At 39.0% G+C, this 18,009-nt stretch overlaps 1 protein-coding gene across 1 annotated transcript in view; it reads right to left on the bottom strand.

Annotated features, from left to right (window-relative positions):
* LOC110966486 (ADP-ribosylation factor-like protein 15) overlaps window positions 1-17,630 on the bottom strand; it is a 94,702-nt gene extending 77,072 nt beyond the window's left edge. The window contains 1 exon segment of the mRNA XM_051950761.1: window positions 17,353-17,630. Within this exon segment, the coding sequence (XP_051806721.1) occupies window positions 17,353-17,406 (54 nt within the window). The 5' untranslated portion in view covers window positions 17,407-17,630.
* Between the last annotated feature and the right edge of the window lie 379 nt (window positions 17,631-18,009).

Genomic DNA, 18,009 nt, shown 5'->3' with positions numbered 1-18,009 from the left:
AGACGGTGAGGATTGAGCACTGGCCAAGAGACAGAAAGTGTCAGTGCAGTTCGGCTGTACCTAAATGACCTGCATGTGTAGGTAAAGGAGTCAAAATATTACAGCAGTGACATTAGTCATCGGTTTGCTGAGCACAGCAAATTGGATTTCAAGTAAAACAACAGGAATCCTAAACTTGAGACAGTGTCCAAAGTGACTGTTTCTGGTTTCTGTTTTTGGCATTTTTCTTTTTATTTAACAGCCAAACTCAAGCACTGGCCAAGTTAGTTTCCTGACCTCAGTTGAACATATTGTATTTTCACTTGCTAAAAAAACTGAACATAAAAAGCTCTTTCAACAACAACAAAGTGAAGGGGGCTTAAGAACAGGCTTGGCAGATCATCACCCTGGTGACACCAAGTTTCAACAAAGAAGCTTTCAAATTCAGTGTGCTTGAATACAGACACATCAACACCATAAAATATGTGTAGCTAATACACTAACTGCAGAGTGCATGTGTGCGAAACATGAAGACGCTAGAAAAGGCTAAGGGCTGAACCAGGGAAATGTGTGTGGAGCCTACCACGATACAAACGAAACAACCAAATCCCACACAGGGAGTTTGACTAAAGCCAATGGACTCCACATGTCTTTTCTACTTCAAAGGGGACAAAAACATATCACATGATACGAGGCCATCATAATCCTTTACAGGGACAGGCATAAAACCCGATAAATGATGCTAATAATTTGGCGAACAATTTAACTGCCTTACATAACAACCGATAGTGTTTCTTCTACAAAAAAACAAAACAGTTAAACACTAGTATTGTAAGCCAAGAAATCACAAGCTTGTCAAAGTTTGTTATCATTCACGATTAACTGTATGTACTTACTTCTCACCAGTGGACATATCCGTAACTGCAAAATTGATCTGATTATTCTGACACCTACTGGATAGACAAATACTTCTCAGTGCCTCAGAAAAACCTAAAACAGGAAACTTGTATATGGCAGAATTATTCAACAGTTACTTATACTAACATATATTTAGAATAAAGTGGCAAATTAAACCATATAAGAGTCTCACAATTAGCTGAGGAATCAGATAAAGGAATCTGCCCGTGTAACTTAATCATTGTAACAATTATTGAGGAATTGCACCCGGTAAAATGGCTAAAAAAAATAATTACATAAACCGGAGAGCAGGATTAACTCATGTTGAGGCTGGGTAAGAGGCTGCTGGTGATCCAGGAAAGCACATGAGCCAAGGACTCCGGCAATTACTACACAAAAATCATACTTTACGGAAAGAATACGTAGATGGACACCCAGAAACAAATGGGGACACAACACACACACACACCACACACACACAACACACACACACACACACACACACACACACACACACACACAACACCAACACACACACACACACACACACACACACACACACACACACACCACAACACACACACAACACACCACACACACACACACACACACACACACACACACACACACACACACACCACACACAACGGCTGATGGACAGAATCCATGTTGCCGCGTATATGGCAGTTATTGCGCCAAAGGAGCTTTCATAAACAATCCAGCTGAGCACCAGAGGGAAACGTCTACGTAAGTCAAAGGACAGGAAAGAACAGCCAAGGCCAACTGTGCCCATGATCCATCACAGGCCTACCTTGACAGTACACAGTGCAACCGATTCAGAAGGTAGCCAAAACCCTTCCTGAGGCCCACCCATCAAAGAGAGGGCATCCAAGCCTACCAATTTGGTGTTCGATATGAACGTGCATTGGGGAACAGAAATATCAGCATATTCACAAAGGGACAACCCAGAGATCTAAAGGGATTGAACTTAATGAAGCCACCTTATTTCAACCTACCACCAGAAAGATCTGCTAGGTGTTTCTAACTTTTTGAACAAACTGGGATTTGATCAGGACTTCAGAATCCTAAAATAATCGTCTACTGGAGTGCTGCCTTGAAGAAAAAAGTTACCATCGAAGCCTGGTCATCTGTCTTTGAAGTTCTCCATTTGTGAAATCCCAGTAAACTTAATTATGGGCTACGGAAATTGAATGTAAGAACAGGTATCAAAAACAGGGAAAAGGAAGTGCACAATGAATCATCCCGGGGCTAATGGATTTAATTAAAGTCAGGCAAATACATTCAGTACGTAATCATCGATGACGCATAGGCTTTAAAACTTTCAATGTTCTTGTCGCCTTTTCACTTTAGCTCTAAAAGGTGAGAACGATTAGCACACAATAAATAAGCCAGAAGCAAACAACAGTAAACTTTCATCAGACGAAACCCCGTGACTATACAACTTTTGGTGTGGTTTTGCATGTTTACATATTACCCCAAAACACCACAAAAAAAAATCACCACTTTCAGTTACGCTAAGTGAAGAGAGCTTTTCCATACATCTCTCTTTATGACTGTCCTTGTTACAATGCCTTAGAAGAAAACCACATTTAAGCGGGTGATTGCCAAACATGCTATGAAAGTCTGAAAGGAACTTTCCTTTACTGTTAAAGCGGACCTCAGTTGACCCTTAATACAAATAGGCTTATGTGCTTTTGCTGGTACATATTAGGCTTGCATCCAAATTGTTCTAAGTTCATGATAACGCAATTGAAATCACCCAAAAGTTCATACATATAAGCTGAAGGCGTGGCTGTCTGTTGCGTTGGCTACCCAAAGGCTACCAGTACAGTATATTCAAACAAAAGCCATATGAAATCTTCATATAATAGTCTTTCAGGGAAACTTACTAATAACTTGTGTAGTCATGTGCAGGTGAGCTACTGAGGAGATCAGTGACTGCATGGCTCCACCCAGAGGAACGCACAAGTGATTTATGAGAGAAGTTGTGCCACAGAGAAATTACGCCCGAATTATATTCTCCAAATGTTAATTTCCATTAGGTCTGAGTTGTTGAAAACTCAGTGTCTCAGTATCCAGACCTGATACACGTGAAAAACAAACGTTTAACATTAAAACTCTGTTGTGTTGTAGACATCAAAAATATGTATTCATTTTTTTTCCAAGGTTGTAAGGAAAAATACTGTTAAGTTAGATTGTTTTTATTCATCTCTGAGCAATGCAACTAAGTCATCTATCAAACACAGCTATTACATTTGGTGTTTGCAAATATAAGCATTTTTGTTTTTCTTTGCTTTCTGTCACTAGAAACTGGAAACTTTTGGTTTTAGTCATTGTAAAAATTAAATACAAGCAGTCTGAAGGCATTCCTACTCTAAGCCGACAACTTTAAAGTTATGTTTGAACTGCTAAGCAAAAAATAATTGATAAGATAAATGACTGAAGATGACAAGAATTATTTGTAGCCTGAGTAAAAACTGCTCATTTTTTGCTAAAAAAAAAAAAAAAAAAAAAAACTTTCAACACCACTCCAACAAAAAGAACCACATTTCTGAACAACATAAGCAAAAGAAGCTTCCAGTTAATCAGACCCTCGCTTCAGTCTGAGTTACAATGCTATCAATCATGAGCTAAGTTATGCGATGTTCTGTTGGGATATTAGACCATTCTTCAATAAGGAAAATCTCAAGCTTTCTGACAGATGAGGGGAATTTGGAGAATAAATGTACATTGCTTGTGCTAAACGGGCATCCCATAAGAGTTCTGTGAACAGTAGAGCCAATAATTCTGGAAGACATCTGAGACAAATGTCTCATAAAAACACTCATTAATTTGTCTACTCACATTTGAGGGGAAATCATCAATCTGGAAAATAGGAATATCCTGAGAGAACAAGTATTTGCGCAGATCAGTGTGCTGAGGCCTCCTGGTGATCTCATATTTCTTTCCCATTAGACAATTTTGCAGAGGAATCATGAGGCGAATGATGCAACTCAACAGACGGCTGCCAGTACAATTTCGCTTATTATAAAATTAAGGCATCTTTGTCTTTCTGCAATTAGAATCACCATGCAGAAAGGTGGAAAATGACTCATCTGAATATTTCCATGCATCCTTTAAAAGAAGGAAAGGTGTATGTTTTGTGCTTCCTACACAAACTTGCTTCTAAGTGTCTAAGCTACAGAATTGACCAGCTTGAAAACATCAAGTGTTTTACAAGTCGAACCTCTTTTGTTCTCACTGGTTCACAATTAATAAAGTTTGTGTTGACTTTCTGAGACTGTACAATAGATTGTTTAGCAACCATCTCCTTCAGGATTTCCTGCAAACAACTTTTGAATTCCACTGAGATGAACTGCAGCCTCTCTGCCTCTGCAGAAAGGCAGTTTTCTTTGCCCTTTCTTAGAGAAAGCAGCAGAGCACTGCTTTTAATGACTTAAAGGCAGACTTTTATCGACTTGTTTTAAGTAACTGTTTGTGATGTTTTCACATTGTGTTGTTGCGGTTTTCCTTTGTACTTTCTTTCAGTATCTCATTGTAAAACGCTGTGTTAACTTTGCAAACTAGCTTGCTATGTGAAATAACTTTGGAGCATTAGTCAAGGGAAAGGCAGTGATTAGGGTTTTGATCTTAACTCTTAACTGCCTTGTGGTCCACTGCAAACTCACACATAAAAATGATGACACACCTTAACAACAACGACAAACATGCACACACACACACACACAATAACCACGACAAATCCGCAGTACTCCTTTGTACCAGTCTTGTATTTCCTACAAAAGTCACAGTCTTTTTTCCATGTGGTGGTGCCAATATTTGCCTGTTACTGTCTGTTGTATAAAGCAAAACAACACTAAGTTCATATGTAGAGTTTAATGGAATAGACTGGAGCCTAAAATTTAGTTGAAAATTCTGACAATATGCAGTGTGCTTTAAAAGGCCTGGATTAAAAAACGCATAACACAGAGGCTTCTGCAAGTTCAACACTTGCTTCGATTGTCTTTGTCAGCAGTGTCTGTTTAATAACAATAGAGGGCGCCATTACCCTTTCTTCAAATCAGCAGATCACACAAACATGCAAAGCATGTCCTGACACAGTCTGTTCCTGAATTCACAGCACTGGTCTAAAAGTATATGTAAACCAGGCTAGGAAATATGTGTTGATCTTAGATGAACCAGTTTGAAAGGTTTAAATTCCACTGGAACATGATAACTGAGCCTGGATCTGCTGTGTTCTAACTGCAAGTGTTATCTTGCGAGCACAGAACCATGGGAGATTATGGAAAAAACACTGATGATCTGAGATCAGATGACTGATGTTGTTACAGTCAAATGGCTTCACCAGTAATACATTTGAATGACCTAAATAGCACACACTGTGCTACATTTTGCATGTATTTAATCCAGCGTGCCCCACTTTGGTCGATCCTTTTTTAATACATTGTTTCTAGGAATATAAACTTTCTTTTTTGTCATTTATTAAAAGAAAGCCAGCTTAACAATGTTTGAATGCTGTCTGAACATAAGCATCCCTACAAGAACTTTGCCTACATAACAAAACGTATGATTTGAATCCTGTAATGAAATGAATCTGATCTGACATTTCATGCCAAACTGATAAGCTGACTGTTTTCAAAAGTCATTGCTGCAGACTAATTTCAGCATCAGCAGTGGTCACCATGAATATAAACATGCATGTCAGATTGAGCCTGCAGGAGGTCTGTGGAGACCATGATCTGAAGACATCAACTGCCAAGTCCAGGGTTTATTTTTAACAGTGAATTGCACATATCTATACAGGGAGGCTTGTAGTTTATAAACGATGAAATGCAGATGTGTGCATCTGGATATGTCCATCTAGGTATAAAAACACTGCTGCCAACATCACTTCACATTTTATCCACACAAGACCAGAAATACTTGCACTAAATACAAACAGGAGAGCCCTTTTAATGGGATTTGTTTTCACTCTCTCATCATTCATATCAAAGAGGATTACACCTGCATGTGGAACAGGCCTCAGTAGACACACCAGTTGTTTTATGACAGGTGCTGTCTAATATTTTCATTTCACAGGTCAGAAATTTAACAAATACAGAAGCTCCTGTTCAGCAACTCTGGGCTTCACAAATCTACAGAAAGCACTGTTTAAAAAAGGATCTTTTGTATTCTTGTGGTACAGCAATAACTGGTTTCATTTCCTGTGCTTAAGCAGGAGTGATGCCAATTACACGCTGGTGCAAAATAGAGTCATCAAAAATAGTAAATGGAGCACAGTTTGCACCAACTCCAACGTCATAATTAGCAGTCCCTCAGAGACTACATTGACTATGATGCTGACAGTCACCATGAAACTGTTTCCAGCTCCGTGACTGTATCTAAAATGTCTATTAACAAAACTTCTATTGAGCAAAAGTTCAGTAAATATATGCAGATTTAATTTTCCAAACTGATCAATGCAGCTTCATCTCAACAAGTTTCCCAACCTCCTAAAGCATATGTGCACTCCGTGTATGTATTACATGTTTGCAGTCATTCTTGGTCATTTGTGCTGTAATAGGGAGGAACTGTCTTCCCAGACTTGGTTTCAGGGCACAGATCCATTGAGAAATTTTTAACGGATTAGAAAAAACTGACAATTTGTTGCTGGGAGAGCTGTCAGCTATCAAGTTTTGTTATTTTGGGAATTTCTGGCTTGATTTTAACCATCAATCTTCCAAATACTAGATTACATGACTTGTCTACCAATAGCATGTGATGTAGGTGAACATCTGCACAGGTTTACTGCACTTTCAAAAATTAATTGAAGAATATTTATTGTATTAACCAACAGATTAATCAAAAAGAACTGAAATTCTACAGAACAGCTAAATCAGGTACTAGACAGAAATGACTAACTCTAAATCATTACTAAAGAGAAACAATCCTGCACAAACATAAAAAACTCTTTAAGATGATGAAGAGGCACTGAGCTTTCATTTAAAACCATAATCAACTAAATAATATGCATTTTCCCTCAACTGCCAGTAATTGCCACTTAAAACTGGTCCCAAAGAACTGGGGTCAACTTCTCATTTTAACTCATACTACAATAAAAATGCATCCTAAATCAAATTTCTCTTCAGGAAAAACAGATAAAGGCTGACTTCTAAAGACTTTCCGGTATTTCATTATATTCCCCTGAAACCTGCTGCTATTTTGAAGACCAAACACAAACAGGAAAGTCATCAGTTATCATCCGGTAAAAGAGAAAGAAGCACGATTCTGTTACTTTCTGGGAGTTTTAAGTTGGCAAGTCTGGAAGACTCATCAAGGTTAATTTGGCAGGTACTCGGCAGGAATAATCACCCTCTGTGCACTTTTCTCCAAAAGGTAATTATTTCAAATGGCAGGTGGTGCTGTTTTCAGGGAGATAAGAAAAAAAAAAGATTTTGAAATGTGACAAAAAACTGACATAGACTGTTAAGCTCACATAATCGAAGTAGAACAATGTGATGTAACAGCAACATGCGCGTGCTGTATGATCATCACACAGCACACAGCAACATTCAATTGCTGTTGAATTTTACAAGGATAATAGTCTTTACAAAAATAAAGGTACTTAAATGTCATATGCAGCGATAGTTGTAAAGGAGCTGCCACTCAGTCTTCACAGTCCTTAATATTTTGCTGTATCCACCTCCAGCACGAACACTGCTGAGATCCTAAACTAGCGATGCATAATTGTTTTTTGTCGATATTTGACATTTTTCAAACTAATATTGACCAATTTTAAATACGAATATGCACATTTTAGTTTTACACCCAACTGCAGAGAACATGAAGTCTCTCCTGTCGTGTAATTAACATATTATGTCTACTCTTACCATTAGGAGCCACTGAGAGGAGCTGACATAAAATACAATGCTTTTCAAACGGACGGATTCACTGGTCAAAAAAAAAACAAAAGAAAAAAAAATCACTTAACTTAGATGTAGAACATGCCACATGTAGCATTTATCACTTACTGACAATAACGCTAATAATAACAACAATAACACTGATAATGACGCTGATATCATCCAGATAACTTTCCCTCTCTACTGACCTACTGCTGCATCAAATTCTCACAACAGAGAAACTAAATCAACCGATTATTTGATTTTGTGGTTTCGGCTCCAGTTACAATAACCACATTCCAAGAGAAGGCTATATTTATTGTTGCCAAACAAAATTATTATTTTAGTTAATGTCACTGTATGATAAGAAAAATCAACCAATACAGAACAATACATTACTGATAACAACTTATAGTGTCTGCATTTAGACACTGTTGAATTCAGTGGGTTTGTGGACTAACAATGACTAGTACACCCCCCCCCAAAAAAAAAAAAAAAAGACAGTAAAGACAAAGAGGCCCTCTGGTGTGGATTACTAAAGAAATTTGCAGCCCACTCATGTATGACAATGTCTTGTGGATAAGCATGTTACAAATTATGCTTCGGGCGTCGGGCTTGGTGTGAAGATGGATCCTTGTCATGTCAGGGGGACAAAGACGACTGTATAAGAGAGAGACGCTTTAAGGCGTCTCCCAACAAAAGCCCACAACGAGAGGGTTCAGATCCAAAGGCATTGTAGGGGAGGCCCCTGAAAATATAGGCCACAACAGCAGATTTCTGCAGTGAAAAACAAGTTCATGATATGTTATTCAGAGCATCAGAATTTAAAAGACACAGGAGTAGCATATTTTTCTGATGGAATAATTCCCAACACATTCAGTCACATCCAATAAAATACAGGATAAAGCTTATTTTTTGTGTATTTTGTGTTTCCAACCCAACTTTAAGCGAGCATGGTTGAGCCTGCTGCCTTTGCACCACAAGTGTGAAGCTGCATTTTGCCTTCCCTGTCTTTCCCCTACGCTGCAGTTTTACCTATTTTCACTGTGGAAATGGTATTTCTTACAGCATAATATGGTGCGAACTGCTCAGGAAATGCAACTGTATTTTGACTGCTGATACAAAGTTTCACTGAAAAGAAATAAACCTTTGAAAACAATTATTCATAAGAGCCACAAAGTTTATTACAACTTTGTGAACATTACTATTGAATATGTGCAACTACAAAGTACGTGATACTGAAAAAAATTGTCCAAGTTCCTGGTACACATGGTATACAAAGGCCAAACATGATGTCGCCCTGCTCTGTCAGCTAATACATCCTCAACAGGAAGTTTTTCTTTATTGTTTCCCAAACTGTCCAAGCCAAATTCCTTCCCAAAATGTCCTTGACGCAACAAAACACACTGGCAAGAACTGTCAACCGGATTTTAAGAAATACTACCCGATAGTAGGTGGGTGACCCTTAGTGATCTCTCAATCATCATCCCACCAGATCCTGTGGATATTTTGAAGTGTGGGATATTCATGGCCCAGGATGGGGCAATGGCTGCTCCCATCCTGCCTTTCAAAAGAACGGAAGCAGGTTTGAAATGTTTGCTGCTCACACGCTGGGAGAGGACTGGTTTATTTACTGTGAAAAAACTTTTTGGTGACATAATAGCCATTGCAAAAACAATAACTTCTCAAAATTTATGAGTCTCAAGGGCCTAAAGTCAATCAATCAAACTTTATTTTTAATCACACTTCTCAAACAAATCGAATGCAGTTCATTTCTAAACATCTCTATAAGCGGAAACAAACGCAATCAACTACGACACAACACAAAGAAATAATAAAAAATCTACCCCATGGAAAGATTCTAGCTGTATATTTAAACTGTAGTTCTACTGTATGCTGCACTTGTTAGACAACTTAAATAGTTAAGACTCCTTCAACAACAAAAGTCATGGGCCATTTAAAGCTAAGAATAAGAGTTAAGATGTAATGAATGTTATGATCAGTGAGATAAAGTCCCAAAAACATGCATGTATTAAACCCAACGCCTGCGGTATCTCAAGATAACAGAGCTAAAAATACCACTGCCTGAAAACAGGATGAATTTTTTGTCTGACTATAAACACAGTTTCAAAGGTGGGTATTAGGATTTCCTTTAAAAGCTGCTACTGGTTTTTGTTTTTGTTTTTTATTAAATGAAAGACCTTCAGTTTAATTTTAAAGACAAAGTTGTGTCCAATATACTCAGACGGCAGTGCACTGCTGTAGACAGTCTCTAAATTAGTATTTATTTTTGTGGCGACTTGATTATTCCCACAACTCAAAAATTTGCTACTTTCATCCATCTACACAATAGACTAAGTTCTGGCTAATCAAACAAGAGAATGTAATTATAAAGACTTACACTCTTTGGTGGCAGGGGAATTGTAAACCTGTCTTCAATGTAGAAAGACAGTGGAGCAACTTGTCAAACTGTCTGAATTTCTAATGGATTACCATTATACAAACTACTAATTATTACATTGTGAAAATATAACTACTTTTCACTTATGAATGAATCTCACTTAAATTTCTGATTTTTTAGCTTAAATGCCACACAAAGTTCTGGCCTGTTCAAGAGAAGCATTTTGGGATTCAGCATCTGACTTTAGGACCTTTGGACATCATATAGCTGGAACTTAGGTTCAAATTGTTAATCTGACTGGCTATTAAGAAGGTGATATTGCTGTATTATCTGTTATTCATCCTTTGCTTAAATGCCAACACATTTGCATTGCGATTTAAATGGCGTTTTTAATTATTTCTAATAAGTTATACAGCCAATGACACATCTTGTCTGGCTGACACACACCTGGCTGAAATGATGTAGCATAAAACAGGCAACTACCAGACAAATAAGTATTCACCTCTGAAACAGAAAGTGAACTGTGCTGTTATTTTTGAAAGTTTGCAAGCAGTTTGCATTATAAATGGAAAAACCTGAAAGTTCATGTCACTTGTCAGAGAGCACTATGGTTAATTATTTGAGTTTTCCCACTTTGTACACTCACCAAGAGGTCTTTTTGAACTTTGACACCACTTGGCCATGTCTGGCAGTTCTCTATTGAAAACCAAGCAGGCGTGAAAACAGTGGTAAAAGAGCTATCCTGTTATTCAGTTGCAAGCTGGGTTGAACTCATACAGTTGAGTTACTCTGAACAAAAATAGACCATGGATAAGGAATAGTCAGGCTCCTAGTGAAACAGATTAGTACGATTTAAAAAACCATGTGCAAAAGGAATGCGCTGTTGGTTGACCTAATGGAAACATTTATAATAATTCAGCCTTGTTGCCATGTTTCTGTGTAAAGCACTGACTAACAAAACTGCTACTATTATGCCATTGTTCAATAAATGCAATTACTACAACCCCAAATAATCTACTAACTGTCGGAGAGCAGTGCAGAAATGCTGTACACCACAGTGGTCCCATGTGAAGTGAAAAGGCCAATTTAAAAAAGAAAAAAAAAAAAACAGCGAGGAGTGATAACAGTCATAATATTACACCAAGGAAAAGCACTGTCCCTATTTGCAGTGACACAGCACAGAAAGGACAAACGATGCAACAGAAAGGACAAAATAATGTCACTACTTTCTGCCTACACAGGTGTCAAACACAGACTTAAGCAAGAAACTGATGAATGGATCAGGAAAATGATCTACAAAAAGAATCACAGCAGATCTTTTAATTCTGGATAAATAGTGCAGGTTCTTGCAACAATTTAACAATAAAACCGTGATGCATTCAGTTTTTCATATTGTTTGTTGCAAAACATACTCTAGTAATGTCATACATAAAAGTTACTGGATAAGCTGTACTACAAAACCGAGAGATGAAAATGCTGGTTTTATTGGTAAAATACCAAATCATTTTACTTTCATGTAATAAACAGGATGCAGGTGTTCGTGGCAGCTGCACAAAACACAAATTTTTTTACTGTTCTTTCCCTTTCATGGGTTATAACCTACAACCACATAACCCCGACATCATTCAAAATCTTGTATAATATTACATAACCTACACTTTTTTCTTTTAAACAACCTATAAGTCATTTAATGCTTTTTTCAGTAATTTTACTAGATCTGTAATTTAACAAAACACACACTGATCAGGCATAACATTATGATCACTGAGCTCATCACGGCAACTGTTAGTGGGTTGGATATATCAGGCTGCAAGTGAACATTTCGTCCTCAAAGTTAATGTGTCAGAAGCAGGAAAAATGGGCAAGCTTTAGGATTTGTGCGAGTTTAATCACCACAGGGTTGTGGATGCGTATAGACAACCGGCCTGTGTAGACCAACCAATCAATGAGCTACTGTTGCTCAAATTGCTGAAGTTAATACTGGTTCTGAAAGAAAGATGTCAGAACAGTGTATCACGGTTTGTTGCGGATGGGGCTGCATAGCTGCAGAACAGTCAGGGTGCCTATGCTGACCCCTGTACACTGCTGAAAGCACCAACAATGGGTACAAACATCAGAACTGGACCATGGAGCAATGGTCTTAGGAATCACGTTTTCTTTTACATCACATGGATGGCTGGGTGCTTGTGTGTCGCAAGCCGGCCGAGGCAGTGTGATGCTTTGGACAAACCTTGGGTCCTGCCATCCATGTAGATGTTACTTTGACATGTACCACCTACCTCGGCATTGTTGAAGACCGTGTACACCAGGGATGTCAAACTCATTCCACAAAGGGCCGGTGTGGCTGCAGGTTTTTGTTCCAACTAAGCAGCATCACACCAGACCTGACTCATTTAATCAACCAATCTCAGTCTCCAGACAGGTGATTGGTCAGACTGTGTGCTGTAGATATGTTGGAACTAAATGCTGTAGCCTAGAGCACACAGTCTGACCAATCACCTGTCTGGAGACTGAGATTGGTTGATTAAATGATTCACGTCTGGTGTGATGCTGCTTAGTTGGAACAAAAACCTGTAGCCACACCGGCCCTTTGTGGAATGAGTTTGACATCCCTGGTGTACACCCTTTCATGGAAACGGTATTCCCTGATGGCTGTGGCCCGTTTCAGCAGGACAATGTGCCGTGCCACAAAGCAAAAATGGTTCAGGAATGGTTTGAGGAGCAGAACAATGAGTGTGAGGTGTTGACTTGGCTCCAAGTTCCCCAGATCTCAATCCAATCGAGCATCTGTGGGATATGCTGGGCAAACAAGTTCAATCCACGGAGGCCCAACCTCGCAACTTCCAGGACTTAAAGGATCTGCTGCTAACATCTTGGTGTCAGATACCACAGAACACCTTGAGGGATCTAGTGGAGTCCATGCCTCGATGGGTCGGGGCCGTTTCAGCAGCAAAAGGGGGACCAACACAATATTAGCTAGGTGGTCATAATGTTATGGCTGTATATTGTGTATATCCTAATATATTCCACGCCTTGACCAGTATGGTTGCAAGATAATACGTTACTCACTTGAACTGAAAGTGATTTTATTGTGGCACAGTGGTTAGAAGTTGTGTGTTTTGATCCAGAATGATTCAATGTAACTGGAATAATGCTTCTTATAAAGACAGCATTAATACAGCTACTAAACAGCTCTCACCGCTGTCCAAAAGACAGACTTTTTAGTTTCCAGACTTTCCCTTTATTCAGCTAGCTCTGTACTGAAGCATGCTGATTCAGGTTTCAGGTTTCAGCTGGTGTGCTATCTTGTACAGGGCTTCGATGAGCATCAAGTAGTTCATTTTCACTCTGCACATTCCACGGTTTCTTTCCAGATTAAGCTTAAAGCGACTCTGGGATTCTAAATGATGTGGCCTGGGGATCAGAGGCAGCAAATCAGTGGAACAGCCATTTTTCCACTCCATTAATAACATAATGAGATAACCACAAAGTACCTAATACGACTACTTAGACCCTTAATGGTTAAGGGTTCAAAGAGCAGTAGCTATGGTCTCCACAATGCATGGACATTCATACTAATGTCCACAGCACCTGCTGTTACTAAGAACTTAACCAAAAGCCAACTACACTCTTAGAATGAAAAGCCATAAGATCTGATGCTGTATTATGTGTTACAGATAAATACATTAAGGAAATCCATGAAACATTTGCTTAAACTTTAGTGTAGATAAAATGTGTGCAGATCTAACACCGGCCATGATTTGGAGCTTACTGGGCTGGACAGGATTTATGGGTTTTGATATACAGTTCAGAATCAGATTTCATACGTGATAACACTTCAATACTAAGTGGGTGTATTATACATGACTAAGCAGTATCATGCTTTATTATACTCCAGTATCTGTTTCCACTCATTCACTTTATGATGGATACGATGGTGGTAGAATTTACCTTGTTGCATTCAGACAAGGTGACAGTGTGAATCACAAAAAGAAATAAGTTTTCAGTTGAAATGTTTAAGTTGTGCGTTACTGAAAAAGAGAAGATAAGAGTTATTTTTTCAAAATGCTTCATGCTGTCAGGCACAGTTCTAGACTTGAAGTTTTTGAGGAGGTGCGTGTCATTGACAGCAGTGCTCACAGCTTAGCTTCAAGTGTAGCCACGATAGCTACGGTGTAACCACTTGCACAAAAGTACTGTCAAAGCTTTTGTCTCTTTTTTGTCCCCCAAAAGATCTTCTGTATTCTATGCATTACAACATGTTGTGATTAATTGCTGTGACGCATATGTAAGATCCAGTCACTCACCTGCTGAATCCAACAGATCGTGTATAATATAGTTTCACGACTGATGCAGTTTGTAAAAAAATGAAATCAGTAAATGAAATTTGAATAACATCTTTTGACTTTAGAAGACTGAGCAGGATGCTTCCAATGTTAAACTCTGCTGGAAACCCTGCAGGGCAAGTGAAATAATGAAAAAATATCAAAAGTGTAATTTTCCTTCAAGTCACATAGCTACTCTTCCTCATTTGAAAAAGGCAGGGAAAAAGATGGCAAGTAAAAACATGTTGGCTGTGACAAAGAATGCAACTCAGCTTGGCAGCATTTTGGGGCTATATCAAATGACACAAAAGAAGCCAAGGTCAAAGCAGCAATACACATTTATATTTTAATCTGCACAATATGGGATTACCAGTTAAATGCTGTGAATGTAACTTTGTAGGATGCCTATTACTGTAGGCAAAAAAATAAACAAACATTTTACATGACAAGGTATGGCATGGATCAAACTTAGTACTGTAGGCCTGTGTTCTGCTACAGCTGGACAGGTGTTACTGACATTGTGATTAAATAGATTGATTAAAAGTGGAGTACAAATTGGCAAGTATAACATGCTGTCTCTTCTGCTATTTTTACACGCACATTGTGAGTGGGCGACTTTACAGAGAACAATCATCAGGAACATGGGACAGCCCAAAGTGTCAAAAAAAAAGAGAAACTATACAGTCATAACAGGAATGCTGTTCATGCAGAGCCCAGACAGAGCTGCAGAAAACAAGTTTAAACAGAGAACAATACTGCAAATCTGGTGTGAACTGGCTAATTAAGTACAATATTAGGCCAGAGGAAAGAAAGAAAGGAATAGCTTTTATTGATTTTCCCAGCACCATCACCATCAAGATCAAATGACAGACACTTAATGTTGAAGGTTTTAGACCCAGACCTTTGGTTTTATCCCAACAAAGTTTGGATTACGGACTGGGAATGTACCCCAGCATTCATCTACCACAGAATCACATGCCGGGGGCTTCATTCTGCACACCACTGTAAAGGATATTGTGGTGACTCAGCAGGGGCTTGAATCTCAATGTGCCCAAGCCAATAAAAACAATCCTTCCTTTGAACTTCTGTATAGTAGCCTACACTTATATCGATTCACATTTGAAGCACTCAGTGTTCTCACAGCATCTTTCACTTTCACACAGCAGACACTTAACAAGCACTGGACTCTTCCATGAGACAGCTCTCATCCTGCTTCTCACTGTTAACAGTGACTCCAGTCTGTAGCTTAGTTCCATCCAAATCATTGATAAAACTGATAATTACACAACTACATTCAATAATTATCAGATAAAAGCTGGGTTACAATTTCACTTCTTTGCCTGTTTCATATACATGCTTCCTCTCACTACTGCTTCTTTTTTGGGACACCTTTTTTTGGCCTGTTGCTTAAATGACATTCAAACTTTGGCATCATTAAAATTAGTTTCTTTCAGAAGGGGCAATGTGGACTGACCGACTGACCCACAGTGAAGCCAGCGACCCCCAACATGAGCTTAGGCTGCTTCACTGTGTCTGAATGGAGTACTAGCAAAGGGATGAACACAAAACTAAACTAAAAAGGTCCAGTGGGCATTGCATTTTCTTTTCTCGCAATTACCTAAGTTTGAAGACGATCATTTCCTATTTCAACATTTTCCGTTAGTTTGCTGTCATTTCGTGGGTGGCATCCTGGGATTCTCAATTACCTGCAGATATGTGACTAATAAACTCAGTCTACAGCATAACAAAAGTTTAAAAACAATCCTTGCTGCACAGTTAATTAGTGGTAAAACTACAATCACTTTTAATATAACCAGTAATTTTATTAATCATGTTAGCAGCATGGCTCGAGGGATGGCAACGTCTCTGGATGGTGTGTGGATGTCGACGGTCCCCAGAGGATGAAGTGCACTAACTGATGAGCCGGCAGGTAATTATAGCGGAGCACAGAGGAAAACTGGTATTGAACCTCGAGTGAGACAGCTGGCACAGCTGGGATGCAAGGCAACAGGTGCAGTGGATGTCATGAGTAACACAATAGTCTGTCCAAATGCAACTACAAAGAGTTACAACCAGAAAAAGCTGTTGCCTTGAAAATTAACCGGCTTGGTTGCTTGATATTCCAATAGCCCTAATACCTTTGGCTGTATCACCCCTTTTACTTCTATTGCTGGACCAGTCAAACAATGAGGAGATAGAATATTAAGTGTATCCACATGAAACTAAAACTTATTGTTCAACACTCCTATTTTAAAATAAGCCCCTTTAATGATGTTCATTGAAAAAGCTTCACCAGCTGGTCTGGGAATAACAGGGGACTTGACAATATGCAACATGAGTCATCAGCTGTGGTTTAAAAACAGCTATTTAAAAACATGCTATAAATACTGCAGTGTTAGTGAACATTAATTTTTTATGGTAATTAATTTCACTCTTACACAAGTCCCACTGCAATAACAAAACAAAAACAACTTCAACAGTATTTCCATCATGGCCCCTTAGGTTAATATTCACCGATCCATTCACAACTATGATGTACCAAAGACTGCCTGAAGCCAGTTGCTAGGAGCTGCAGGGGGGAAAAAAAGAGAGAGAGACCTGGCATTCTTTATGGTTACATCCACCTTAATATTATGCAAACAGCGACTAGAATGAAACAGAGTGGCTCTCCATTCAGTGACCAGCCAACAATGAAGCAGCAGACACTTGCTTGGACAGTGTCTGTTTCCAAACACAACAAAGAGACATTAAGCCATAGTGCAACTAGTAGTATTCAAACAATCGCACAACACAGTGCATCCCTGTCTTTCTCCAACAAACAGATAGCAGCATGTATGCATTTTCTTACCGTGTAAAGCCCAATCCTGCACAAGGCGAGGGAGAGCTGCATGTGCTCCGACATTGTGCTCAACAACAAGCGTAACCCCCGGCAACAAACAACTCAAGCCTCTGGAGTAAGTGAATGGATGGAGGAGGATCAGGAGTAGCTGAGCACAACAGTACCAGGTCAACAACATGAGTCCAGCCTTCTCAAATCCACAACCCAATTCTTTTTTAAATGCGAGTGGTTCACAGCTGAGTTTTGTAAAAGGTGCAGATGAGCAGGATTGAGGATTGTTTTGTGTTTACGCCCCGTATTCATTCATAGAAAGATGAGGGAGAAAAAAAACTATTACCACAAGGATCAGCAGACAGACACAAGCTTAAGATTAGTTTGGGAGGATCTTTCTCTCCACAGAGATTATGGGCTCACTGACAACTGGGGATCCAGAATAAGACTGCAAATTGGATTAGTCACCATTACACACCCACACATTATGCCCATACTGTACGCACAGCTTTATGAAGTACGAAAACCATTGCTTTCTACACATGGAGGAGGATGAAAGGATCGACCACTTGAGCTTGCAGCGGTCATGGGGATTTCAATAAATGTTGTGGGACGTTTTGTTGGAGGTCTGTTCAGGGAGAACTGTGAGTCATGTTCAAATAGCTTGTCTTGGTC

The sequence above is a fragment of the Acanthochromis polyacanthus genome, chromosome 7 (genome assembly GCF_021347895.1).
Source record: "Acanthochromis polyacanthus isolate Apoly-LR-REF ecotype Palm Island chromosome 7, KAUST_Apoly_ChrSc, whole genome shotgun sequence".
Lineage (NCBI taxonomy): Eukaryota > Metazoa > Chordata > Actinopteri > Pomacentridae > Acanthochromis > Acanthochromis polyacanthus.
Note: the sequence above shows the minus strand (reverse complement) of the source record. Positions and strands in the feature narration are given on the sequence as shown.